General features: G+C 38.1%; 1 protein-coding gene across 2 annotated transcripts in view; it reads left to right on the forward strand.

Annotated features, from left to right (window-relative positions):
• Window positions 1-22,238, forward strand: part of ptp4a3a (protein tyrosine phosphatase 4A3a) — a 50,664-nt gene extending 28,426 nt beyond the window's left edge. Inside the window, exons 2-7 of one of the 2 annotated variants that reach the window (XM_057354987.1) lie at window positions 7,125-7,423; window positions 7,502-7,634; window positions 8,090-8,182; window positions 18,211-18,341; window positions 20,609-20,683; window positions 21,233-22,238. In XM_057354987.1, coding sequence (XP_057210970.1) covers window positions 7,530-7,634; window positions 8,090-8,182; window positions 18,211-18,341; window positions 20,609-20,683; window positions 21,233-21,350 — 522 coding nt within the window. In that variant the 5' untranslated portion in view covers window positions 7,125-7,423; window positions 7,502-7,529 and the 3' untranslated portion in view covers window positions 21,351-22,238. Of the gene's footprint in view, window positions 1-7,124; window positions 7,635-8,089; window positions 8,183-18,210; window positions 18,342-20,608; window positions 20,684-21,232 lie in introns of both variants that reach the window. The other variant, XM_057354986.1, reaches the window with a different exon arrangement.
• The last annotated feature ends 5,209 nt before the right edge of the window (window positions 22,239-27,447 follow it).

A 27,447-nucleotide genomic window follows, 5' to 3' on the forward strand; every position in this document is an offset into this window, starting at 1 on the left:
TGCATATGACATATAGGTGCAAGCTTGCTAAGAACCCGTCATCTGCTAGGACACACGCACACAGTCTCTATTCAAGATCTCATTTTTTTTCACCATGGATGAGAGCCCCCATGGAGCTTCATGGATACAAGATGACTTCATGGCTTCCGTAGACTACATAGTGTTTAACATATCTGAACGAGATAGAGCAAAACAAGTCATGTAATATTAAGTTGTGAACTGTTATGATTTAGTGTTTCTGTCAATCAGACACCACAAATGATCAGTTGAGCTTCTGCGTTCTGTTCTTGATCTCACTTTACCAGTTAACTTCATCTTGTACTTTCCACCACAACAACTTTATGATGCCGTTTTTTCCATATCAACAGCCCAACGAATCCATAATTAACTACAGATTTTCCATCGCTCAGGATCACAGTTGGACTCTCAAACAATTTTCACAAAGCTAGACCGTGTTCAAAACACACCCCCGCCCGATGATATCTCATATCCAGTGGCCGGGTCTGGCCAGAACATTAATGTATCACAAAGCAGCTGCCGGGCCTATTTATAACACACAGGTGACACGTAGTGCACAGGCCACTCTTATCATCACTTTAAGCTGCTTGTGAAATACAATTAGCCTGGCTGGAATGTCTAAAGATTTAAAACCCAGCTTGAAAAAAAAAAGATTGACTCACTAACTCGCTGAACTTGTTGTTTGTTGGATAACTAGTTGACCTGATCTGTCTTTATCACCTGAGGAAATTGATATTTCAGGAAGGCCACATTTTTGGCAATGTCGAAAGACTTGGTGACTGAAATAGTAACTCGACCTATTGGGTAATACATGTCCTGAAGACTTTCTGCTGTTTGCAAGCAATGTTTTTTAAGGAGGCGACTAATTGCAAGCTGTGCAGTGGCACAAGCTAAATTCATTGTCTCTGTCAACACTTATTATGCCGGTTATTTGTCCACATGGGTAACCTATGATGTAGTCATGCGCTAAAGTGCATTTTGATAGTGTTTTTAATTCCTGAGAAAACTGAACTGCCAGTTGTAAATCCTTGATGCATACTAAAGGTACAAATTCTTGATGCACTCTAAAGGTACAAATTGAGTCATTTCTTTGTAGATGGTGTGCTGTTATGAAAAACACAAGGGTTTGTAAGAGTTACGCCCCCTCATATAGCCAAAAGTTCAGAAAAATGATGCATCATGATGTCCGTTGAGTGATGGTCCAAAAAGAAAATTCTGTCATCATTTACTTACCCTCTTGTCATTTCAAAGCTGTTTGACTTTCTTTTTTCCCCTAGAACACAAAAGAACATATTTTGAAGAAAGTTGGTAACCGAACTGCACCAGCACCCATTCACTTCTTATGTATGGACACAAGACCAATGCAAGTGATGAGTGCCGGTTAACAACATTCATTAAAATATATTCTTTTGTGTTCTTTCGCTCATTTCTCCATCTGCCCTCATGGCCGTTTTGCTGTATCTTATTTGTTAGTGTCATCGTACAAAGGTCCCAGTTGCCCAATGCAGCACTTCAAATTGTCAGCACAAATATTTAAGTAGTATTTGTGGTCTTGAGGGAAACAGGCTTGGTAATTGGTCTGTGAAGACAAGCACAACACTGTCATGGTTACCCTCAGCTATGAAGTTCACGGTAATGCTGTGGATTTACTGGTGACTGTTTACAGATCTTCACAAGTCTCTGTATGTTTCAGTGAATGAGTGCGTGACCCTTGTGTCTTGTTGATATAGCACGGATTCACCCAATTAACCTTACTCTGCATGGAATACTTGAGAACAGTACAAGTGAGTTCCCCCCGTGGACCTAGTGTCAGAAGTATTGCTCTCAGTGTTTGTTTTACACGCTGGTCTTTCTCCAACAACTGTGGCTCCAATGGCTCATTGCTCTACTTTGATTAAGATTTTTACCCAGTTCAGCATATTTTGGGATTTTGGATGTGATTTAACAGCTAGATTAGAAGCAATAAATGTATGGGTAGTTGCCAAGGTGTTGCTAGGGTGTCACTTACTGGCTAGGTCTAGCCCACTTGAAGTCTATTTAGTAGTTTTGGACCATGGCTTTGGTCTCTTCATTGTGAGTCTATGGCATTTATTTCTCCTCTTCATCCACTAGGCAAGAATTGTTCATAACTTATGTCCGTAGCATGTGGGGGGTGAGTTACACACTGAGGTTTAGTTAGTGTTAAAGGGGTCATATGGCGCGAATACGTGTTTTTCTGTGTCTTTGGTGTGTTATAAGTTGCCCGTGCATGTATTAGACACAAAAGATTCATTCTATCTAAAAGCGAATGCTCACCCAGACCTGCCTGAAACGCCTCGTGTAACCACACCCCAACAAATCAACGTCAGTTCGTGGTCTGATTTGACTAAGACCGCCCAAATGTATACGCAAGTGAGGTGGGCGTACCTGTCAGTACAATTGCTTTGGAACCTGATGTTCCAAATATGGTAAGAGGCGTTACATTTCCGTCACACAATTGCAGTATTCGACCAATCACGCACGGGTTAACTGGCCAATCATAGCACACCTCGCTTTTCAGATCGATGAGCTTTGTAAAAAATCTGCACGTTTCAGAGAGGCGAGGCAAAGAGGAGATACAAACATGCACGGTATGTGGAAAAATACAGCGATTTTGAACCTTAAATCGTGTATACACTTTGCATTACATCTAAAACAAACAGTAATATTCGTTTTAGCCGTGTCATATCATATGACCCCTTTAAATAATATTACTATATTTTTCTTTTGAAAGAGTAACCACAGATTTACTATGATCTCCCTACATAATTATGGTTTAACCATGATATTTGTTAAATAAATAATAATAGAAGTAAATCCTAATGGTACTGGTAAAAGTATCAATGCAATAAACTGATCAAATCAATGTTGTTTGGCTCAGTGTTTCCCCTAGGTTTACGGCTTTGGGGGGGTGCAGTCTCTAGATTTTTTTGCGGCAGAGGTCCGGACAATGCTTGTTTAATAAATAATATTTAATCAATCAATCTAATGTTTTATCAGGCCATTTAGTTTATATTCTGATAGCCACAGTAAGGCCTGGTAACTGATCAAATGTGTTGTAGGCTCTGGTGCTGAAGCGAAGTCCTAGTAGTCTATTTGAATATTTCAAAAACTATTGACAACAAATGTAACAACTGAAATTCAATTCAATTCAATTTTATTTATATAGCGCTTTTCACAATGTGCATTGTTCCAAAGCAGCTTTACAGGAGCAAATAAGAAAAACACAGAAAGGTAAAACACAGCACAGTGCATGGTGTTTATAGACCAAGCAAGATCATTATAATAAATAATATCTAATAAATAAATGAATAAATAAATAAATGCAGTCTCCCGGTGAGCAAGCCAACACTGCACTGCTCTGCTGTGGCGAGGAACCCAAACTCCAATGCTGAATAATGGAGAAAAAAAACCTCGGGAGAAACCAGGCTCAGCCGGGAGGGCCAGATCTCCTCTGACGTGTCATAGCTGCACTCAGTGACCCCGACCAAAGCCACCGAGCAACGTCCACAAAGAACAGGGAGAACCCACGAGCCGCGACCCAGGAAGCCCCACCCGCCGAAACCGTGCAGGTCCAACCCGGTCCCATTCCGTGATCAACAACAGACAACAGAGGGACAACCAACGAAAAGTAGTAATGGCATAATTAACTTTATTCCTCTGTTGTCCGACATCGACCACAAAACAAGACCAACCAGACCAGACCCACACAGTCCCAACAAATGAAACGCCCCGAACCACAACCAACAAGCCCCCCCACTCCCTACAACACCCACCCAGCTACCTCCAATCAAAGTCACTGAGTGCAGCCATAACTTCAAACTGCTGTCGTGTGATGTAAGTTTAGCATTAAATACCAAGTATTGTAAAGTTAGCATTTATGTGACAGGTAGTCCGTCTTTGCTCTCGGTTGGGGATGGAATTGTCTGAGCTGGGCCGGCCAGATGGTCGCCTTTTTCTTGGGTGGTGATGGAATTGCCTTGGATGGAGCTGGATGGTCAGTCAGTCCGCAGGCTCTCACAGGAGGATGGCACGGGATTTTCCGATGTAGCTGGCGTAATCTCTAGTTGTGGATGGGCATATGACGTTCATCTGGGCCTGGCGGAATCTCTCCCTACCTCGGGATGGGCATCCCAAGGCGAGGGCAGAAACAGAAAGAGAATAATTAGCGTAGCTGCTGTTCATTAGCTATGTATTAGTGAATGCTTGGCTGAAAAGATGTGTCTTTAATCTAGATTTAAATTGGGAGAGTGTGTCTGACCCTCGAATAGTATCGGGGAGGCTATTCCAGAGATTAGTGATTCCTAGAGATTTAGATGTTGCAATAATTTTAATTAAATCTTCCTGTTTTATGTTGAAATACACTGTAGCCTTTCTTTTGGGGCGATGGTTGGTACTAATTTATAGGACAGACTTGGAGGTTGAGTTTTTACTATTTTGTCTCGTATGAAATGAATTTATCATGAGAAGTACTTACAAAGTTACTAACAAGTAGCCTTTCCATGCCATTCATACTACTGATTCTAAATAATCTTTCTGATTAAAACATGATTCATTATGAAATGCTCTTAACATGCTGATTTTTAATCCTTTTAATATCATTAATGCTAAATGTAGATACAAGACGTTATGGTTTATAATCTGTCACAAACAGTAAACTGACTGACAGCTAAAAACATTTTTAAACAACTAAGCGTTACAGTAAAAGTGTCCATTTATTTACTTGGTCTTGGTCAGCGATTTTGGCTTGAGAAGCAGCGGAAGCAGAAAGGGTTCAAATGAAGCGCGTTTGGCGATAAATAAAGATATATAGGCAAAATAATCAACATAACTTTACTTGAGTGCGCATGTGTGCAGCTCAGTTATGTAGACGTGCTGCTCAATTTAGACTACAGAAATAGTCTAATGTTTTGAATGGTTTATTATGTCTCGCGGTCCGGGTGGAACGAAGGATAAGCTGGGTGAAAACCTGTCATCCGGTGGTAACTGGACTGTTGCTTGTCAGGGGCAGGGCATGCGTCTTTTCTGTACTTTGACTCGGAGCAGGAGAGCGAATGTTGCCATTTTCACCACACTGGGAGCGTTTAAGCGTTTAAAAATGCCAATATTTTTATCTAAATTTCAGGTGGTTGACACGACATATTTTCCCACACGTGCTCTCTGTCCGCTGGTGGGAGTGTGCTGCTTACCTGTAGATGTGCGCGCACGTGTCTCTGTGTGCAAGAGCACGGGGGCGGAACTTGTTAAGGAGAGCAGAGGGGAACTTGTAAAGGCTCATGTAGAAACAGAGATGACATGTCTATGCCGCCATGTAAATAAGATTATTAACATAATGCTATTTAGCTTGTTTAATACGAGAACAAGGTATAGACATGTTATATAGAAAGGTAACCTTAAATGACTTCTCTTGTGATCTGGCGCTATATAAAAAATAAAATTAACTTGACCTTCAAGGGGGGCGGGAGGTGCGGTTGGAGGGGCGGGGCGCCCCCCTAAAGCAATGGTAGGGGAAACACTGTGGCTATTATTGTTTACTTGTTGTTTTGTTGTTTATCTTGCATCACAAAATGAAAGAAATGATTTGTTTGTGTCTGAGCAATCAAGATTTTAGAAAGAGTGGATTATTTGTAGAAAGGAGTGGAAATGCAAATGAGGTCAAGCTGTAGTTGTTAAAGTTTTAATCGATTAAAAGCGATAAATGGTAGATTAGAACTGCGGTTAAAGACCCAAAGCAATAGACTTTCTTTCTTCCCCAGAACACAAAAGAAGATATTTTGAAATATGTTGTTAACTGGCACCCATTCACTTGCATTGGTTTTGTGTTCATACAATAGAAGTGAATGGGTGCAGGCACTGTTCGGTTACCAACTTTCTTGAAAAAATCTTTTTTTGTGTTCTGCAGAAGAAAGAAAGCCATGTATGTTTGAAATGACAAGAGAGTAAGTAAATGATGACAGAATTTTCATTTTTGGGTGAACTATCACTTTAACTTCCGGTAGACTTCCACAAAGAATCAATAACTGTTGAGTAGTTTTAATTTAATTCAGCACAATTGATATACAATAAATATTAATATAAATTGTCATTCAAATAACAGATTTATTTCCAAAAAATATAAATTTTCAATTACATTTTTTGGAATTGACAACATTCAAGGTTCAAGTCATCCTTCTGTATGTAAATTAAAAAAATTGTTGACACAGATCATGTGTTGGCAGCTAAACGAATAGGATTAAGCAGACATCATATTTTATGTCGATATATCATCTTTTGCAATAGAGACACCTCCATCTCACTTTGAAACATTTGGCACATTTGTGCATGTTAGTTGTTACACAATTGAGATCAGCATAAAGTTAAAAAAAGTCAATTATGTTGTCACAATCGATTGCTACTGTCAGTATCGAGTACTCCTGGGTGCTCGTGCCCATCCCTCATTCAGTCTCCACTGCTCTGCTCAAGTCTCCCGTGTAGGTCCCTACAGTAACAGATCTGTGGGGAGTGTCAGTAAAACACATGAGCACACGGGAGCAGCATTCGTACAACAGAATCACTCGCTGTTTCCCGCATCTTGCAGCACAAATGCACCGTAATCCACAACATTAAATTTATGGTTTAAACAAGCCACTATGGGGTAAGTAACAGATGTTTTGATATCAGATGCTGTCAGTGATGGGGTGTATTTGTATTAGAGTAGAGAACTTTTTTGTGTTTTGTGAGAGAAAAAAGAGAAAAAAACGTCATTCTAAGTAAATATCTGATATTGAGTAAGTTTGTTTCTTTTAAACTTAACTTAAACTAGACAGGTACGGATAAAGGCTTTGTGAAGTTCAAGCATTCAAGACTTATATATATATATATATATATAGGTCATATAAAAAAATAGGATGGCACTGACATTGTCTTGGAACAGCCCAGGACAAAAGGAAATAGCCCTTTATGTAACCTTTGTCACAGACTCACAGTTAACGTGAACCGCACTATGCGTCATGTTTTTCTTAAACAGACTGTCCTGGGTTCTGCTTGTCAATATTCAATTTTAGAAAAGAAAACCCACTTACGTCTTTTTTCAATTTTCTGTTTAACAGCTCTTCCCCTCGGTAGAGGCCTTGTCCATGGCGTTCTTGCAGAGGACTGGAGACTACTGCCACGCTCAACATCCTCTTGTTTGAACCAGAAAAGAATGCTCGACGTGCTACCCGCTGGCCTGATCTGATTTCTGGATGCGCCAAGTCTTCCCTCTACTGCCAGTGGTCTTACCACCCAAAACTCTTCAGAAATCTAATGGGGTGATCTTACCTCTCTGGCTACAGTAAGCCATTAAAGAGAGGATTCGGGTTTTGGAGACTTTAAACATCAAGGCGCGCAAAACCCCACGTCTTTAAAGGTTTTATTTTATTTTTTTAATCTGAGACTGAACACATCGGTGAAGAGCGTACATTGGGTGAACTTGGTTCTTTTGAAGGTTGGACACTTACGTTTAAGGCGGCACAATGGCTCGGATGAACCGGCCGGCCCCTGTGGAGGTGTGCTACAAGAACATGAGGTTTTTGATTACTCACAACCCAACAAACTCCACTCTAAACAGCTTCATTGAGGTGAGAACTTTCTCTCCGTCTTATCCAAGATGCTACTGTGTGTATTTGTGCCGTCTGTTCCCTCCCTCCCACCACTTCTCCTTTTAGCCCTTTCTGAAGCACACACACTTAAATATATCACATCAGTCTTGGCTCACATGGTCTATCTTAAGACAACTCTAGTGTCACATGGCCCACTCATTCTTATCTTGCTGGGAAAGTGTGCATGAACCATGGAGGCTTTAATGATAACAGCACATCTACAAAGGCTCCGTTGCCTTGGAAACCCATCCCGGTGCTCCAGTCACATGGCAGGGATGAGGGACAGGGGATGTTCATGGGTGGCTTACCTTACTTTTCCTTCCATTAAAGTAATTGTGTTTGTGGTTTAATGCATTTTTGAAAAATGATGTAAGTACAAATGGTGATTGATTTTTTAAATTCATTTATAGTTTTTTTTCCATGATCTTACTCAGGATCTTAAGAAGTACGGTGCCACAACGGTGGTCAGAGTTTGCGAGATAACCTACGACAAAACCCCACTGGAGAAGGATGGAATCACAGTTGTGGTGAGTGTACATTATCTTGCTGTCTGTTAAAAAAAAACATTACTCTTGAATACTTGATTCTGATTGGTTGATCACCCCATCCAACTGTCTGATATTCCCAGTTACCACTCCACATCTGGGGATTATGTGATATCGGACCGCTCATTTCAACTAATTTATTAGTTCTATTAAAAGTTGCAATCTGGTTGTTTGGAAAAAAATCTTTTTTTTAATGAACAAAATTATGTATTCAGCAAGTAAATAAAAACTTTTTTTTCCGTAATTTTTTCTTATCTCTGTCATTTTTCTGGATTTTTTTTGTTGAGTACAATTTACGAGAAAATGTAAGGCAGATTGCAGCTTTAAATATTTTATCTAATAAATTAAAACATCATCTCAAATAGATGTTTTTCAATTATTTACTTGTGTTCCTTTAGTTACTGTGTAATGTCTAGTTAGCTGGACATTTTTTTGCTAAATAAACCTCTTTAGAGTTATAAAAGATGTTTCTTCCCATCGGGGTCTTGATCACCCAGCTGAATGTACATTATCCTGCTTATTACAAAACTACTCCAATTGACATGAAATAAGAATTTAAGTTCAAATGATTTTCTATTTAAGAGACCACAGAGCAAATTCTTTAATGCACTTAACAAGCAGGAACATTTATGAAATTTTCCAGTCATACAAAAGCTTTTGACTTCAGAATGTTGTTGTTGACCAATGAGAATCAAGTATTTCCAAGAGCCATGTAATAAATGACGTTTATTTCACACTTAAAGTTAGACATGGAGAAAAAGATGATGCACACAGGACGATTATCTGCATTAGACAAGAAAGAGAAAGGTCCCCGCTGACTCCCCTGACCCCATATACTCTCTCACACACACTATGTTCATTATAGAGAATGTTCTCTTCCAAGCAGCTGCACGTGTTTCTTATTACCCACGTCAACGTTGCACTGTTGCTATGGTAGCTGCAGAGCCTGGTCTCTCCGTGTGGCCTCCGTTCGGTCCCCGCCCACCCAACCTTTCTTTTATACTTTTTCTTGACTTTCTCACAGTAAGACTGAGGAAAGGAGAAACTCAAGGCTGACTGCGTTTTGTGGATAGGAAGGCCACAACGGAGCCAATATTCTTGCAGAACTCGATAATTCACACAAACACAACCATCCATCCTATTGTTGCGTCCTCTGGAGAGATTAGTTGCCTTTTTACCCGCAGTGAATAAGACTTCTATAGAAAAAAAACAAGGGCAGAATTAAGTAAAACGCTGCGATGTTACGTGATGCATTCAATTTAATTTACTGGCGTTACGTATGCGTTTTATTTCAAATAAAATACGCATCTGCCGTTTTATCTGTAATGGCAAGCTCATGGGATGCCATTCATGAAACACCAGTTGCATGCGTTATTGCAAGATCTCCATGTTTATGGCATACTTAATGTCAGTTCCGTTGTGTTTTATGTATTTTCATATAAAACACAAGACGTCAACGTTTCAGACTCTTTTATTTGAGTTGCGTTCGTGTTACGCCATAGCTTTGTCTAAAACGCATGTTTGTTGTTTCGGTCTGCAGCGCCATGGTGAGCTCACGAAATGTCACTCATCTGGCGCATAAGTTGCTGAGAAACTTTGCGAGGCAAAAAAAAGCCCCAGTGGGAACAATCAGCGGTGTTATGCGTGTTGTTCGACGTTCAGAGCACCTACAACAAGGGACTAAACTGTGTGCTCCCAGGAGGTGCGCACGTGCCACTCTACACTCTTCCAGATCAGTTCATTTGTGCATGTGACCCTGCATCCAATTCTGCATTCCCAAAGTAGGCCAGGGCTGTTTACCCAACCTGCATTACATCAGCAGACCACCATCCGCTCCTCTGCTGCAGGTTTCTGCGCGAGGCATGTTTGCCCTGGAAATCAATAGGATGGACTGGTGGGAAGTGGAGGAAGCGTTTGTGGCGTGCCATTCACGCATCAAAGGCTATTCTCTAAAGAGGCCTTGCCAGTTCGGCTTGTTTACTCGAAGGGGCTCACACCTGCTGAGCGCCCCGTCCCCGAGGCTGTTGTGTGACTGCATATCACTCAAAGGTCTCATGTGACGAGTGATATTTTGAGGTCTCCGAATGCTGACTTATCTGCGTCTGTGCTGTGAGAAAGCTTTTTATAATTAAAGCTTGCCCTGCCACAAGCCTCTCTGGATCACGAGTATGCGTTTATGTGGGCATCTAGGCATGCCAGTTAGTTTGCTGGTCTGCGTTAGCCACGTCCCTTAGCAGCTGAACCACATCAGAGACCCTCAATGGTGGCGGGACAAGTAGGATGGGATTTACTGGACCTCTTGTTAAGAGGCCTGTGATTCACCTCTCACCTTCAGGTCACAGGATCACAGGACAGACACACATACGCTAAAATGAAGGTTTCACATGCCTCCCAGGCACTGCTCTTTGCCTTGCTGACACAAACCATGTTGTGTAATGTGTAATGTTTGTATTAAACCCTAAAGTTAGAAATTGTTGATATATATATGAAGAGTTTATTTCCAAAAAGGATACCGTCTGGATAACCTACTTTTTAAAGAGCCAAGTGTACAAGAATTGAATGCCTGCAAATCTGTCTCAGACAGACTCGAAAATATAAACTTTAAGCCCTGTTAATACTGATACTTACGGTGGCTCTGAAACGCAAGTGATAAAAAAATTATGTTAATTCGTTATAACGAAATATTAATCCGTTAAAACGAGATACTAATCCGTTATAACGACATATTAATCCGTTAAAACGAGATATTAATTCGTTATAACGAAATATTAATCCGTTAAAACGAGATATTAATTCGTTATAACGAGATATTACAAGAAATTTTAATTTGTTAAAACGAAATATTACAAAAAATTTAATTCGTTTTAACGATATATTAATCCGTTAAAACGAGATACTAATCCGTTAAAACGAAAACTAATCCGTTAAAACGAAATACTAACCGTTATAACGAAATACAATCCGTTAAAACGAAATGCTAATCCGTTAAAACGAAACACTAATCCGTTAAAACGAAATACTAACCGTTATAACGAAATACCAATCCGTTAAAAGAAATACTAATCCGTAAAAACGAAATACTAATCCTTAAACGAAATACGAATCCGTTAAAGAAATACTAATCCCTTAAAACGAAATACTAATCCGTTATTACGAAATAACATCTCTTTATGTCAACTCCTTGATACCGGAGTTTGAGTTAGTGGCGTTTCATGACAGAAAACAATACGCTTTTACTTTGCTGCTGTGCTGACACAATAGAGGACAATTGTGTTAGATCTCTATTCATTCATTTATGTTTCATTTAGTGTATGTGCCACGTGACGTATAAACGCACAATGTGCTTGAAAAGACCGTTAAATTAGTCATATGCTTAAAAGCCGGTTATCCATACTTGCGCGTTCTCAGATCACACACCAGTGGTAGCCTATTCGGACACTAGAGGGCAGTGTAATACAAGGGGAGCTCTCTGACCTGATGTTAAGCATCATATGTGTAATATTTGAAGTTAAATAAATGTAGCCTATCCCATAAATATGCTACATACAACCGTAAAAGGTTGTCATAAATTCTTATAATGGATTATACTACAGTTTGGGGATAACATCAGTTGTTCTCTCAAGTCTTCGTTATTATGGACGCGGAAGCGGAAACCTTTAACTCTCACAGTGTTTATATAATACACACTTTGAGAGTGTGGATTATATATACAGTACACCGTGATTGTGAATTTGACCTTTTTTTAACACTGCGATTTTACTGTGTATAAAACACAGTGTAACGCTTAATGAAACCCAACACAGCACTGTACATCACAATCAGATATTTTATTTATACGGTAGTACATGACATAAATAATCAAAGACTTCAACACAATATAGAGGATTTAGAGCAGATATTTATTGACGGAGATGAATAAACATTATCTTTAAGCTTAATGTTATATTCTTGTCTTACCACATAAATTTAGCAGGTTGTCCGTTTCAGAAACAACAACCAAAGCTCCTTTAGTCACAGTCACAAACATCAGGGTCCGTTCATTTAAACGCAAATCGATCGAAAATCACTAAAATATGTGTTTACTCTCACATATGTAAGGTATGAAGTAAAGAAACAATATTAATAAACCGCTAAAGTAATATATCAGGCACTGAGGTGACGTGAACGTTTAAATGATGCGAGAGTGCGGCTCTTTGGAGAACAGAGAAGGCGTGTGCTGAAGACGCGCACTCACATATCAGACGCGCGCACTATATAAATAGAAACGCAGTTTTAATTGTGGTATCGAATTAAACTCTAGTTTAATAGCTGTCAGAAGTTGGATTTATAGCATTCGTCTTGCCATTATAACAGATTTTACTCTGATCATAAATTTACCATACAATAACATAATAAATAGAAATGACCAGGGCTGCGTTTCCCGATTTTGTCTCTTAGCGCGCTACGAAGACTCTAAAGGTACACCTCAAGTACACCTTTTCTTGGCTGTTCTCCGAACTATACCTTTTGAGGTTACTTAAGGTAAACCTTCTTAAGTGCGACGTTAGCAGGTGCTGTCCATGGCGGGGTGTTGAATAGGTTGATATCGATGCCTCGAGAATCGATTGTTCACTCTACCTTGCGTTATAGCTGGGTAAAGTATTGAGAAAACAGTGTTTATTATAAAGAAACGCTATAGAAATAGTTGAAATTGCATTTATCAGGGCTCATCAGGGTGTGTGTGTGTTTATAATTTTGCAAGTGTCCGATCCCGCACCCTCACGGCCATACGTTTTCTGCGTTAACCAGCTACATTAACTGGCTGTTTGGCTTCGCTTGTTTTTGAAAGGGTCATTTATATTCTCATAGTTTGCCTCTGTGTTAATGTTCTCCACGATCTGTGTTGATTCACATTAGTGGCGTAAATTACTATTTGTGTATAGGGATAAGTGTCCCATCCAGAATGCCAATCACTCGCGGGACACCCGCAATGGAATGGACGCCTTGATGTGCCTCCATCACGTCGTGCCTGGCGAAAGGCATACGGCATTAAAACGAAGAGCCGCCATGCAGCAGCTGATTTTCGGGGCTGAGGGGTTAGCTCCGTCGAGTTTGTCTCGACAAAGTTGGGCCAACAAGATGCAAGAGCTGCAGATTTGCTCTCGTGGCAGGATAATTTGTGTAGTATTTTCTTTTCGACATGGTTTCCAGGGGACTAAAATGTTCTCTAATAAATTGTGCAAATACACTAACTGGCTCCGCGACGGCGCCGTCTTTGATTTAAGAAACTATTCGCTGTCTTGCTGCCATAGTTTGACCAAACTCCCCATAACATTCATTCTCAGCCTTTCCTGTCAAATGGTTTGCCAGCTGATGTGCCTTGGGATAATAGGCTGTAATTAAAAACGCTAACAACCATCAGTGTATGACAATTTTATTCATGAAAACACTTCAATAGCCTAGTGTATAAACCCGAGTATTTTATTTGAAAATTAAAACTAAGGTAAAGTAACAATGTAAATTAAATACTAAATAGAATTTTATATTAAATTATATATTAATTTTATATGTGAAATTAAATGAGATGTAGAAAAGCTTTTTGCATAGGGTATGAACCATCAACGGCGATAAGGTAAGAGCGGTCCAGACCAACCTTACGAAAGTACGACTTACAGAAGGAACAGTATACTTAACTAAGAAGGTTTCGGAAAACACGTATTAACGATAAGGTACAGCTTAAGGTATAACTTAAGAACGACGTAGTGTTAAGAAGGTTTCGGGAAACGCAGCCCAGATTCATTAATCAAATGACAGTGTCCAGGTTATCTGAAGACCAGTACATGACGTCGCTAAAACGTTCTCCATGGGATTTATTCACGACGTTATTTGAGGACGTGGCTAGGACGTTTCTCGAATGTAAGCAAAAATTCTAAGAAACGGAAGGTTGCCAGGACGTCCTCAGAACGTGGTCACAAAGTAATGGCACGGTGACCAAACGAAGACGAACTTCATGGCGACGTCGTCAGAACCTGTGTTTGCTGGGTATAGCCTAATACAAACTAATGTAAAAGTTTTAACTTTAAGACGCATATATTATTTTTAGGCTATTCTTTTAGGTTTAGGGTAGACCATGCAGGTATAGCTGTACAGTCGTACATTTGAAACACCTTAAAAAACTTGCGTACGCAACAAGTCTGATATGTGATATTTGTGCGTATTATTATACAAATTTACCTCTTCGATTGTGGTAAATTTGAAGTACATGCACTTCTCCAGTCCGAAGATATTGGCGAAAGTTTTTTTCTAAGGTAGGTTTTTCACTTCACCACGTCCCCTTCCAACTCGAATAGCTCCTCGTCCTTAATGACTGTTAAAGTTAACTTAAATAACTTACTTTGTGTCATGCAAGGTCATCATAAAATCTATAGAGAAATATTCGAGGTGGTCAGCGGGGTACAGTCACGCAATGTACTATGTTTTTTTATTGTTATTATGTTTATTAGGTTATTGTTTGCATAAACAAAAGCTATGATTATTGATTATAGGCCTACACGTGTTATGTTATATTTATTTTAAAAGTAGGCCTACATTACAATACTTATCATATTACACAATCTTGCCTTTGATGCATTGCAGGGCATTCCAAATGAGCGATTATTGTAAGCAAAGTCCACTTCAATGGACAGGTAGTAAAATCAGTGAACACTGCGTAGGAACCGGAACGCATGTTAGAAGTGCAGCTGTGCAGGGTGCTTTTCTAAATATCATGCAATATGTTTAAAATAAAATAAAACATACAAGTAGGCCTACATATCATGCATTTAAAAATATATAAGAAATTCTTTAAAATATCTGATTGTGATGTACAGTGCTGTGTTGAGTTTCATTAATCGTTACACTGTGCTTTATACATATTTAAATGAAGAACTATTCCAATTATAGTGTTTATATTATACAGATTAAATCACAAATTAATGTTATCCTCCTTGTGAGGGACGATTATTGTTTAAATTAAATAAAAACGATTTTAATAACGTGACTGGTCGTTTGGACGTGCTGATCACGTCCCAGAAACGTTATTTTGTACGTCACTGCGACGAATATGGTACATTCCTGGTATGTCTTCAGGAGGAAATCACTTACCCCTAAAATCAGATGGAAATGATTAGTGAAAAACAATGGTCCTAATCCTAATCCTGGTTGGAAGATTAAATTTAAAATAAACTGTAAATTTAGTTCTGAAATCCGATTGGTTGATTTAAATGTTGTCCCAGGGTCAACATTATGTTGCCCTAAGGATATCAACCACTTGGCAAAAACAGGAGAGCCTTGAAGGGATATAGCTACGGCCAGCAGTGGTGCAAAATCTCGCCATATAATTACAATAAATTACATCAGATAACGCCAACCTACCCCTACTCCAACCCTTAACCTAACCTAACCTAACAATAATAAAAAAATAACTGTTTTCAGCGTGTCAAAATTATTATTGACGTGCGCCTGCCCAGTAGAGGTAGCTGTATCCCTTCTAGTTAAACCGTAATCACCACGTCCCAGCAACATCCACGACGAATATGGGAATCACCAAGTTACTTCGCTGGTACGTCGTGGCACCGAATATGGTCCAGTCCAGGTACGTCGTCAGGACGTAACTGTGTTAGCTGGGCCGTTATTTTTCTAACTCGTGAAGCAGCGCCCAATTACAAACTACCTGCAACAGCAGCACCAACAGGCTTGACATAGCTTACTCCAAAATGTAAACTAATAACTGCTTGTAAAAGGTCTGCTTCCAGCGTCCACAATAACGAAGACTTGAGAGAACAACTGATGTTATCCCCAAACTGTAGTACAATCCATTATAAGCAATTTATGACAACCTTTTACGGTTGTATGTAGCATATTTATGGGATAGGCTACATTTATTTAACTTCAACATATTACAGTTTAACATCAGGTCGAGAGCTCCCCCTGTATTACACTGCCCTCTAGTGTCCGATAGGCTACCACTGGTGTGTGATCTGAGAACGCGCAAGAATGGATAACCGGCTTTTAAGCATATGACTAATTTAACGGTCTTTTCAAGCACATTGTGCGTTTATACGTCACGTGGCACATACACTAAATGAAACATAAATGAATGAATAGAGATCTAACACAATTGTCCTCTATTGTGTCAGCACAGCAGCAAAGTAAAAGCGTATTGTTTTCTGTCATGAAACGCCACTAACTCAAACTCCGGTATCAAGGAGTTGACATAAAGAGATGTTATTTCGTAATAACGGATTAGTATTTCGTTTTAACGGATTAGTATTTCGTTCTAACGGATTAGTATTTCGTTTTAACGGATTAGTATTTCGTTTTAACGGATTAGTATTTCGTTCTAACGGATTAGTATTTCGTTCTAACGGATTAGTATTTCGTTCTAACGGATTAGTATTTCGTTCTAACGGATTAGTATTTCGTTCTAACGGATTAGTATTTCGTTCTAACGGATTAGTATTTCGTTCTAACGGATTAGTATTTCGTTCTAACGGATTAGTATTTCGTTATAACGGATTAGTATTTCGTTCTAACGGATTAGTATTTCGTTTTAACGGATTAGTATTTCGTTATAACGGAATAGTATCTCGTTTTAACGGATTAATATATCGTTAAAACGAATTAAAATTTTTGTAATATTTCGTTTTAACAAATTAAAATTTCTTGTAATATCTCGTTATAACGAATTAATATCTCGTTTTAACGGATTAATATTTCGTTATAACGAATTAATATCTCGTTTTAACGGATTAATATGTCGTTATAACGAATTAACATCTCGTTTTGACGGATTAATATTTCGTTATAACGAATTAACATAATTTTTTTATCACTTGCGGTTCAGAGCCACCGTACATACTGTACCTTAGCTACAGAAAGTTTTTGGACACAAATAAAACAAACTTTCTTATTTGGGTTTTTACTCCAAGATGAGATATATGGATTTCTAAGGCTCTGCAAAAGGTTTGCATACCTAAAATATGGATTTATATTTTTAGGATGGAAGGCAGAATATAACCCACCTGACAATTAATATTCACTTGATTATAAATGGAGAAAAAAAAGTTATTTTATTGCTGGGTAAATTTTCATATCCAGTGCAAAGACGTGTTATTATGTGCAAAATTATGTGACTATACCTTCAGAGTGCTCGACCATTTTGCAAGACGTAAACAACACTGGTCAAGAAGGACATTGTTTTTTCTTTTTAGAATTCAAATATATAATTAAAATATGTTCATTCATCATTTTGATTTGGTTCGAAATATTCTGTCGGTTGTGTAACGTTTGTGTAGTGTTGCTTACTTCTTGCAAAATGGTCTATTTCTGGGTTATTTTCATGAACTAAAAAAACTATTAAAACAGTTATAAACTGAAATCAAATAAAATGTGCCTAAATATTATTTGAAAAACTAAACTTTAAAGAAATGTTGCCTTAACAGTAAATTGAGGCTCTAAAATTATTAACGAGAACAAATCTGAAGTAAATGAGCAATTAGCTAATTAGCTAAATAAGCAATATTTAAGAAATAGGTAACACTTTAGTGCTATTAGTTAACATTAAAAATTAAATGCATTAGCTAACAATGAACAATCTAGTTTTTCAGCATTTATTAATCCTTGTAATGTTAGTTCATGTCAATACAGTTATTCGTGTTAGTTCGTTAGTTAACTAATGTTAACAGTGACAACATTTGATTTGAATAATGTATTATTCTGAATGCTGAAATTAACATGAATTAATATTAATAAATGCTGTGGAAGTATTTTTCATTGTTATTTTATGTGAGCTAATGCATAAACTAATTGTTAACAAATAGCACCTTATTGTTAAGTGTTGCCAAGAAATTAAAAAATGCCAAGCACAAAAGAAAAGTGCTTAAATTAACCTAAAATGAACTGTTAATATAAAAACAAACGCTTATTCAAAATATGAATATAACTGCAATCACTCTAATGTTAAAACTCAAATGAACTTCTTCTCTTTCCAGGACTGGCCTTTTGACGATGGAGCTCCGCCTCCCTCCAAGGTGGTGGAGGACTGGTTGAGTTTACTGAAGAGACGCTTCATGGAAGACCCCGGCTGCTGTGTGGCTGTGCACTGCGTGGCCGGTCTTGGAAGGTCAGTTGACGTGTTCGTGAAAATGGAGTTGCACAGACATGAAGATTTAAACATGCTTTTAACTGGCTGTTTTTATACCCACCCCTGAGAACTCCGAAAGGGAAATGGGTTCATTTCTCGTCCGGTGGCCCATAAGAAAAGCCCACCTCTGGTGCCCTGCTCTGAACCTTAATCTGGAAAAGAATGTGCACTGTGTGCTCTATAGATCATTATGCACCTCCTGGTTTCCCAGGAGAACCATCTCCTCTATTAACCGTGGACACAGTTGATCGTTCCCTATGGACTAAAGTCGTACTGCCTACGTAGCGAGTGAGAGGTGCCTCTTCGGAGGCTTTAAAGTGGACAGAGTGCTCCGCCAAAGTCAACAGTCCCCAAAGTGCACTTACTCGGCTGTGTTTTTAGAAGCGTCGGGGTGAGGGCCGAAGACAAAACAGAAAGTGTTTTTTTTTAAGAGCGTGTGTTTGTACCGTCCTTCTCAGACGCGCGCTCTTTCCATGACCTTTACGACAGACTGTCTGTCCCATATGAATGAGATTCTTTAGTCATACATGAGTGATGTTCCCTTGTGTTCTATTTTGGCTCTTTACTGAGCAAGTGGGAACTCGTATAACTATGCACTGTACTTGGACTCAGTGAGTTCGGATTCTCAAACAGATTCCCTGGTTAGCAGAAATATTACAGAGGGAAAACAAAGTCAGAAGCTCTTAAAACCAATATTCCTTAACATAATGTACTATCGCGGTTAGGCCCTCCAGATGATATATTAAAGCTCTATTGGCGCACATACAAGCGAAACAAAATACCACAAACAACAGCGAGTGACGTTAGGATGAAGGAGGGGGTGGTCTGCCCTCACCGCTCTTGTCTTTTGGGCGGTAAAACTCTGACGCACTTCATCTGCTTCCAAAGGGAATCGGCCTCAACTCTTGAAAGAGTGCCAATGCTTTTTTGGCCCCATTTGTTTATTTTCATCCAGTTCAGATGATGCAAATACTGAACTGGGCCACCGTATGATTGAGCATTCCTTTCTGTTAAGGGCATGTTTAAAGGCGATGCTGGTCTTTAGGCAGTCTTCCTAATTCGTGCTCACACTCACGGTTGAGCGATTGTTTACATTTTTAAGTTCGAGCTGTGCAGTTAATCCTAATCGAACTTCAATTTTGGCTTCCAACAATTATGGAAGCAAAATAATCGTAGTAAAACGATTTTTGTGCCATTTTCTGCTTCGCCAGGATTTTCTCATTTCTTCTTGTGTTATTAGTCCACGGCGCACCTCTTTCCTTTAATCAAGGCTGTGGCATGTTTAGTCAGATATGTTAAATGTAGTTTATCAAAATGATGAATATATGTTTGAGTTTTCAGCTTGTAGTGGTGCACAGCATATTTGATCATTCTTAATTTGATTTTTATTTATTATTTTGTATTGTTTATTTAAATGTATACATTCATGCTTTATTTTGTTTTTTTACTTTAGATTATTTACATGATTTTTTCCTTATTGAGTTGAATCCAGTGTTAAAGGGACAGTTCACCAAAAAACGAAAATTCTGTCATCATTTCCTCACCTTCGAGCTGTTCCAAATCTGTATAAATGTCTTTGTTCTGATGAACACAGAGAATGATATTTGGAAGAATGCTTATAACCAGACAGATTTTGCCCCCATTGACTACCATAGTAGGAAAAAATATAATGGTAGTCAAATGTGCCCCAGAACTGTTTGCTGTCCTGCATTCTTCAAAATGTCTTCTCTTGTGTTCAACGGAACAAAAAAATGATAAAGTAATTTTTCCTACTATGGGAGTCAATGGGGGAAAAAAAATCTGTCATTCTTCCAAATATCTTTCTCTGTGTTCATCATAACAAAGAAATTTATACAGATTTGGAACAACTCGAAGGTGAGCAAATGATGACCGAATTTTCATTTTTGCGTGAAGTATCACTTTAAAAAGACAAATGTATTTATTATTTATACATTTATTTATTATTTAATTCAATAATCTAGATGTCAATATTGGCCAAATTAATTGTGATCATTTTTGTCATAATCGAGCAGCCCTGCTATTAAACATCAGCGTGTCTTGTGCTATTTTGAGCAGATGCATGCTTTTACTTTTGTTAGGAATCTGCTTATTTTTTTACTGTCGCATGAGCGAAATAATGTTGTAGAGATACTGAAGGAGGGACCCAAGCCATATCTAAAGACCAGAATAGAATAGATGTGGAGGTTCTTTTGACTTGAGCTAACAAGTTTGTTTCTTTTCTGCAGAGCTCCAGTCCTCGTGGCCGTGGCTTTGATCGAAAGTGGGATGAAGTATGAAGATGCCATCCAGTTCATCAGACAGTACGTACATCTCTTGACTTCATTCAAGGACGGCAAACGTTGAGCTTCTGACGTCAACTGCTATATTCATAAAGTGGCTCTTAAACGATTGCTTAGTCACCATACTTGCGGAAGAACCTTTTTGTAACAAGACTAAACACCTTCAAGGTTTGAGTGCAAAGATGCAGTTTTAAGATCATTTAATGTACGTGACCCTAAAGCAATAGTTCACCCCAAAATGAAAATTCTTTCATCATTTACTTACCCACATGTTGTTTCAAATCTGTATGACTGTCTTCTGATGAACACAAAAGAAGATATTTTGAAGAATGTTGGTAACCAAACAACAGCGGTACCCATTCACTTCTATTGCATAGATAGACACAAAACCAATGCAAGTCAATGGGTACCACCATTGTTCGATTACCAACATTCTTAACGATATCTTCTTTTGTGTTCTGCAGAAGCTTGAAATGACAATAGGTGAGTTAATGATGACGGAATATTCATTTTTGGGTGAACTATCCCTTTAACAAACAGCTCATTTATTTCTTATTTTTGCTTTCACAGGAAACGCAGGGGCGCCATAAACAGCAAGCAGCTTACCTATCTAGAGAAATATCGGTCCAAACAGAGACTGCGCTACAAGCACCCTCACTTTTTCAAGAACAAGTGTTGCATCATGTGACTGAATCCTCACTCCACTGTTCTGAACCGAGCTGAACCTGACCACAACTGATGCACTTTGCTGATTTGCCATTAAAATACAAACGGATTCGGTCTGGTCGAACGATCCCACTGGTGCCTCAATCTCCTTCACTCGGTTCGTGGTGTGGATACTGCCATGGCCCATCTGAGGCTTGCCGTTTGGAGGTCACCAAAAGGCTGCGTATCTCGGAGGTCAATGAGATAGCAACCTATGACCTTTGACCCTGCACCAAGACTAATCATGCCTCAAAAGATGGTGATTGTCTGAAAGAACCAGCTGGTGTGAAAACAATGTGAATCTTGGAAAAAATGTGCCCTTTCTTGCTTTCACTACTCTGTTTTTCTTTCTGTACTCTCTTGCCTTGAGTCAGATTTTTAGACAACTTACAGCTCCTTTAAAACTCGGTTTTCAGCACAAATCGTTTTACTTCGGACCTTTTCCATGATGCTTTGATGTTTTGTTAGCTAACATTGGTCAAAGTGCACTTGAGAAGGGCTCACGTGAAAGATTTCCATAAACCAACTCTCTGCTACTTCTAGTAGACTGAGGACCAGATGTTAAATGATTTTAAAAGAGATAGATGATGGCCTGTGAATTTATCAAGGAAAATGCTTATTATGTGTGTATATGTGCTTAACTTGTTCTTTCCCAATGAAACTGTTTGGTCATTTGGGTAATTATAATGTGTTAAATGGTTTAGACCTTTCAGGACTCCCTGGGAATGGTTTATCACAGGTTGAGCCATCTATGATACTTGTCATGTGGATGAATTACTCAGTGATCAAGTTTAAAGGTGGTTTAAAATGCTTCTCTTTTTAAGAACACCCCTCCAGCTGTATAATACAAATAAAGGCTGTGCAATCATGACTCTACAGTACTTGTGTTTTGTCACAGGTGACCTTATAACGTGTAAGCAACTCGCTCCACTTCAAAATATTTCCATACTGCCATCTAAAGGATGAAAGATTCAAATGACTTTCATGATACACAAGGCACAAAATGTACTCCGCTAAAGATCTGGAGATCTGGAAAACATCTGCTAAACATCTTTGAAAGAGCCGTTTTACACACATTCTAAATCATAAACATCTTACAGACGACATCTAGATGTCTATATGACGTCTAACAGCAGAAGTCTTCGAGACGTATTGCAGATGAGCAAACTATTGTCTTGCCGATGTAAATGCAGACATCAATTAAACGTCTCCCAGATGTTTGTGTGCTATCAGGGCAGCTTCTAGGTTATTTTGGAATGGTTTTAACAAAAGGACCAGGGTTTGACCGTTGTTAGAAAATTGTCATTGTTACATAGGCCAGCCGCTCATCTAAAGGGTAGACTGTAGAAGAAACAAATAGATGGCGGTAAATTTAGATAACAGGATAGACACTTCACAAAGCTGCTGAGAGCTACTTTTACTAATTTATAGAAAGAAAATGTAAGCAAATATGAAGAGCGGGTTTGACTTTGGGGCTATGGGTGATGTTAGCAAGCTTACTAACCGTGCCCACAGACCACAGTGATTGTCTGGCAGTGTTTTAATCAGTAACATGACCCTGGACCACAAAACCAGTCATAAGTAGCATGTATAGCCAACAATACATTGTATGGGGCAAAATTATCGATTTTTCTTTTATGTCAAAAATAATTAGAATATAAAGTGAAGATCATGTTCCATGAAGATATAAGCGTAAATATATGAAAACTTTAGAAACACGCCTACAGACTTCACTCGTTGCTGCCTGCTCTTTGTGTTTCTTCTTAGCAACGGCATGCTACAGCGCCTCTGATGGACAACTTCAAAGGTGATTTTCTCAATATATATTTTTTGTACACTCAGATTCCAGATTTCCAAAAAGTTAAAAATACTGTCCTATCCTAACAAACCATAAATAAACGCAAAGCGTATTTATTCAGCTTTCAGATGATGTATACATCTCAATTTTGAAAAACTGACCCTTATGACTAGTTGTGTGGTCCAGGGTCACAGATGTGACTGACACATTATTTTCACATAAGTTTCTCCTAAAGATGTTTAGTGAATACAGCCCAGTTTTTAAACTGACAGGTAATTGTCTCGGAGTAATTCTTGATCTTTTATTTAAAGCAGATGGAAAGTCATACTGTTCCCTCGCGTCCTGAAAATATATGAAAATCGAATCTTGTTTTACACGTTAAAGCTTTCAGAGAGATACATAATATACAACATTTTACAGTCGGCACACATTGGCGAAAAAAAAACCTTGAATGAGCTAGTCTTTTTTTTATTGTTGTTAAGAGCACAACTTTAGTGTAAAATTAATATTCTGATCTGAAGTACACAACAATGTAAGGAATCACTGATATTCATAGGCGTTATTTTGTCATGCGTGATAGATTATTTAGATGAATAGGGTTCATAACTTTTTTTAAATATAATTTTGAGGTGTTGAATTGATATTCATTACATGATTACCACAGGTGTGGCACAATGTTTTATAGATTAAAAAAGGTTATAAAGCCTATAAATCATTTTAAAATGCTCGGCTGTTTTTAACCCATGGTTGGGTAAAATTGCTAAAACTAATTGTTGGATAAAAATTAACTTGTGCTGGGTTGTTGTTACTCAGCTAAGGGTTGGAACAAACCAACATTTATCAGAGTGCATATTCACTGGAATTTGATGTGGATGATCGACTGTTACTGGAAGGTAAGCAACTGAATTTGCTGACCACATATTAAAAAGAAATCAAATGTACACTCGTGCCTGTAGCGATCCTTGTTGTTTCCTCTTTACTTGATCTGCTCTCTGCACATTTAAAAGAGTCAAGTCACTCCGTCATTTACTGCTGTCCACTAAGCAGTTAGATGTGGCAAAGCTTGAAATGGCAACTATGTCTTTGAGGTGTTTCGGTATATTTGCAATCATTTGTGTTTATATGTAGACATTTCTGCACAAGATTTCCAAGACTACCAACTTTAATCAAGCTCTTCTCTTTAACATCCTTCAGACATTGATGTTCATGGAAACAGTGAGGATTTAGATTGTAATCTAAAGACAAAAAACTCAGAAGGTGCCTCTCGATCATGCTCAGGAATACAACATTGTTCCCTTTGTTTGCTTTTCTTCAGAGAATGCTGTACAGGTAGTATTGTATAAGCGATTATGTTATTGTATGCCACTGATTACAGTATTTGCTCAAACGTGATATGAAAATGTGTGTCGATGGTTACAGATGCCTCAAAGTGGGCGATCAAATTCAGGACAGAGAAATATATGTCTCATAGAAGAGTCCAAATGGTGCTCTGCGTCTGTCTGCTCGCTGCTCTGCTGGCTCTATGCATTCTGGGAATTCTCTGTGAGTATCTGATAGCTTTAAACTTGTGATGGTGCAAAATGTCTCTTAACCCACAAAACATCAAAAACGGACTCACTCAACTCTGTTCCAGTTTCTGAATATAGTGGACAAGTCTTCTGAAGCTACACAACAGCTTTGTGTAATGAACAGAACACATTCATCGAATATCTTGGACCAACCTGAGATATTGACAAAAAAAAACGTTTTAAATAAATGAATGAGACTTTGTATTACCTATTATTCCACCAGTGGACCTCTAATGTATTCTCATTTAGATTCCAAACAACCTGGATCATATGATTTACTAAAAGTGCGCTACAGCAAAGCTTCACAAGAGCAAAATGCTACAGGTACAAAGTTTTTCCTAATGCAGGTTCATTATGTATGACACAGATTTATTCACTTTTTTCTTTATTTCATACAGGGTTACAAGAAGAGTTTGATCAACTTCAAGTGTCTCTGGGAGGTGAGTTCATTTGAACTGGTCTAACTTTTACTGGCCTAACCATTGTGGTTTGCGGTTAAAGTATGATTTGAGTTGATTTGAGGCCACGGCTTTATTCCAAGCTCCATTGTGTTTTGCTTATTTGTGTGTGTATGTGTGTTGCTTTATTCAAGCAACTAAAGTTATCCAGTCAAGAGAGCCGTGTTTTTTTTTTTTTCATTTTCCTTATCTTTTTATTCTATTAACATTCATGAGATTATAGACACTATAGTTTATAGACACTACTACTAGTTTATTTTTGGGGTATTACAATGTGCACCTGAGTAATAATGAGCAATCTTTACAAATCACGCACACAGATATTGACTTCTTTATTGCAGACTTTTGCTTTTAAATATTTTAATATCAAGCACACCCGCTTTTTATTGTCCCTTTAATTCACGTTTTATGTCATTATACCATAATGAAAGACTAATAGTAGAAGATACATTTTTGCCGCTTTTTAAAATTCCTCTTTCTCACTCCATGTAACGAAGAGAAACTCACTGTCGGGTATTATGTTACAGTCCTGTTTATTGCAGAGATCAGCATTTATTTTGGTAGAGCTGGAAAAAAGTTCACAAGAATTGTACTCTTGGACCATGTAAACAATTACGTAACAAATATGAATAAATGGATGAATAAAACTCAAAACAAGTATGATATACTGTAGACAAATAGGATCCAGGTATAAACAGTAAACAACACTTGTGAACTCGGACTAGAAGATGAATTATCTGCATTGTCTGCTTTGATACACTCTTGAAATTAAAGGTGCTTAAAAAGTTCTTCACAGCGATGCCATAGAAGAACCATATTTGGCTCCACAAAGAACCATTCAGTCAAAGGTCCTTTAAAGAACCATCTCTTTATTACTTTATTATAATCCGAAGAACCTTTTTTGAAACGGAAAGGTGTTAAAGGTTCTTTATGGAACCAAAAGGTTCTTCTATGGCTTCAAAGATGCTTTTGAAGCACCTTTTCTTTAAGAGTGTAGCCGCAAGTTCTCCAAATGTGGGAAATTCCTATTCGTTTAGGTTGATAAAATGATTTTTTATCATGGTTGTTGCAGGTCAGACAATAAGCTCTTCAAACAGTGCTGTCTATATTTTCGTAGTACACTCCTAAAAATAAAGGTGCTTAAAAGGTTCTTCACAGCGATGCCATAGAAGAAGAATTTCTGGTTTCACAAACAACCATTCAGTCTAAGGTTCTAGAAAGAACCATCTCCTTATTACCTTTGTATAATCTGAAGAATGTTTTCGCCACAAAGAACATTTTGTGAAACAGAAAGGTTCTTCAGATGTTAAAGGTTCTTTTTGGAACCATTTAGACAAACATCATCTTCAGGTTCTTCTAAAAGTGTTATAAATACAACTTTAGGGTGCACATGACCTTTTTTCCTCATTTTTGCAAGATTCTCCTATATGCTTAAGTATTAAATACAGAATGAACGCTAAAACCCACAATTTTCAGTATATTATAGTGAATGAGCTGTGCTCTGAGCTTGAGTGTTTTGTCTACTTTAGTTTTATTATATTAGGCACATAAACCAAGAAACCAAGAAAAATCAGCTTAATCTTTGTACACCCCTTTCCTATTGTGTTTGTGCCTTTGTATCCTTTGTAGATATGAGAAAAAGCTACCAGGAGCTTGAAGCTAAACATAACACAACTGAAGACCATCTCTCCTCACGTAATAGTAAGTTTGTAAAATCAGAATAATATATAATAAGTGATATAGTGATATATACAGTAGAATAGAGTGATTTATAGAATAGAAGTACAGTCAAACTCTAACCACATCTTTATATTTTTTTGCATCCGTGTATATATATATATATATATATATATGTATATTACTAAGCACTTCAACTACAATTTTCAGACAAAACCATACGGAGGAAAAAGTATTACTACTTTTCTACTGAAAAACGAAATTGGATGGAAAGTCAAGATTTCTGTGTGAAAACGGGAGGTCAACTGAACAAGCAACGAGGTTCAGGTATGAGAAGTGTGTTTTTTGTATTTTTCTAATCAAAACACTGAAAAAATGCTGGATTATTTTCAACCTAGTCTTGGGTCAAAAGCAGACAAACCGCTGGGATAAATTAACCCAGAAAATGTTTATATTTCACCCTAACGGGTTAAAACAACCCGGCGTTTTGGAACTACTTGCCATGGGTTCATTTGAAACCCAAAGGTTGGGTCAAAAAGGGACAAACCTTCCAAGTGAAAAGCACATGATGCACTTTTT

The sequence above is a fragment of the Triplophysa rosa genome, linkage group LG16, assembly GCF_024868665.1.
Source record: "Triplophysa rosa linkage group LG16, Trosa_1v2, whole genome shotgun sequence".
NCBI classification, from domain to species: Eukaryota; Metazoa; Chordata; class Actinopteri; order Cypriniformes; family Nemacheilidae; genus Triplophysa; species Triplophysa rosa.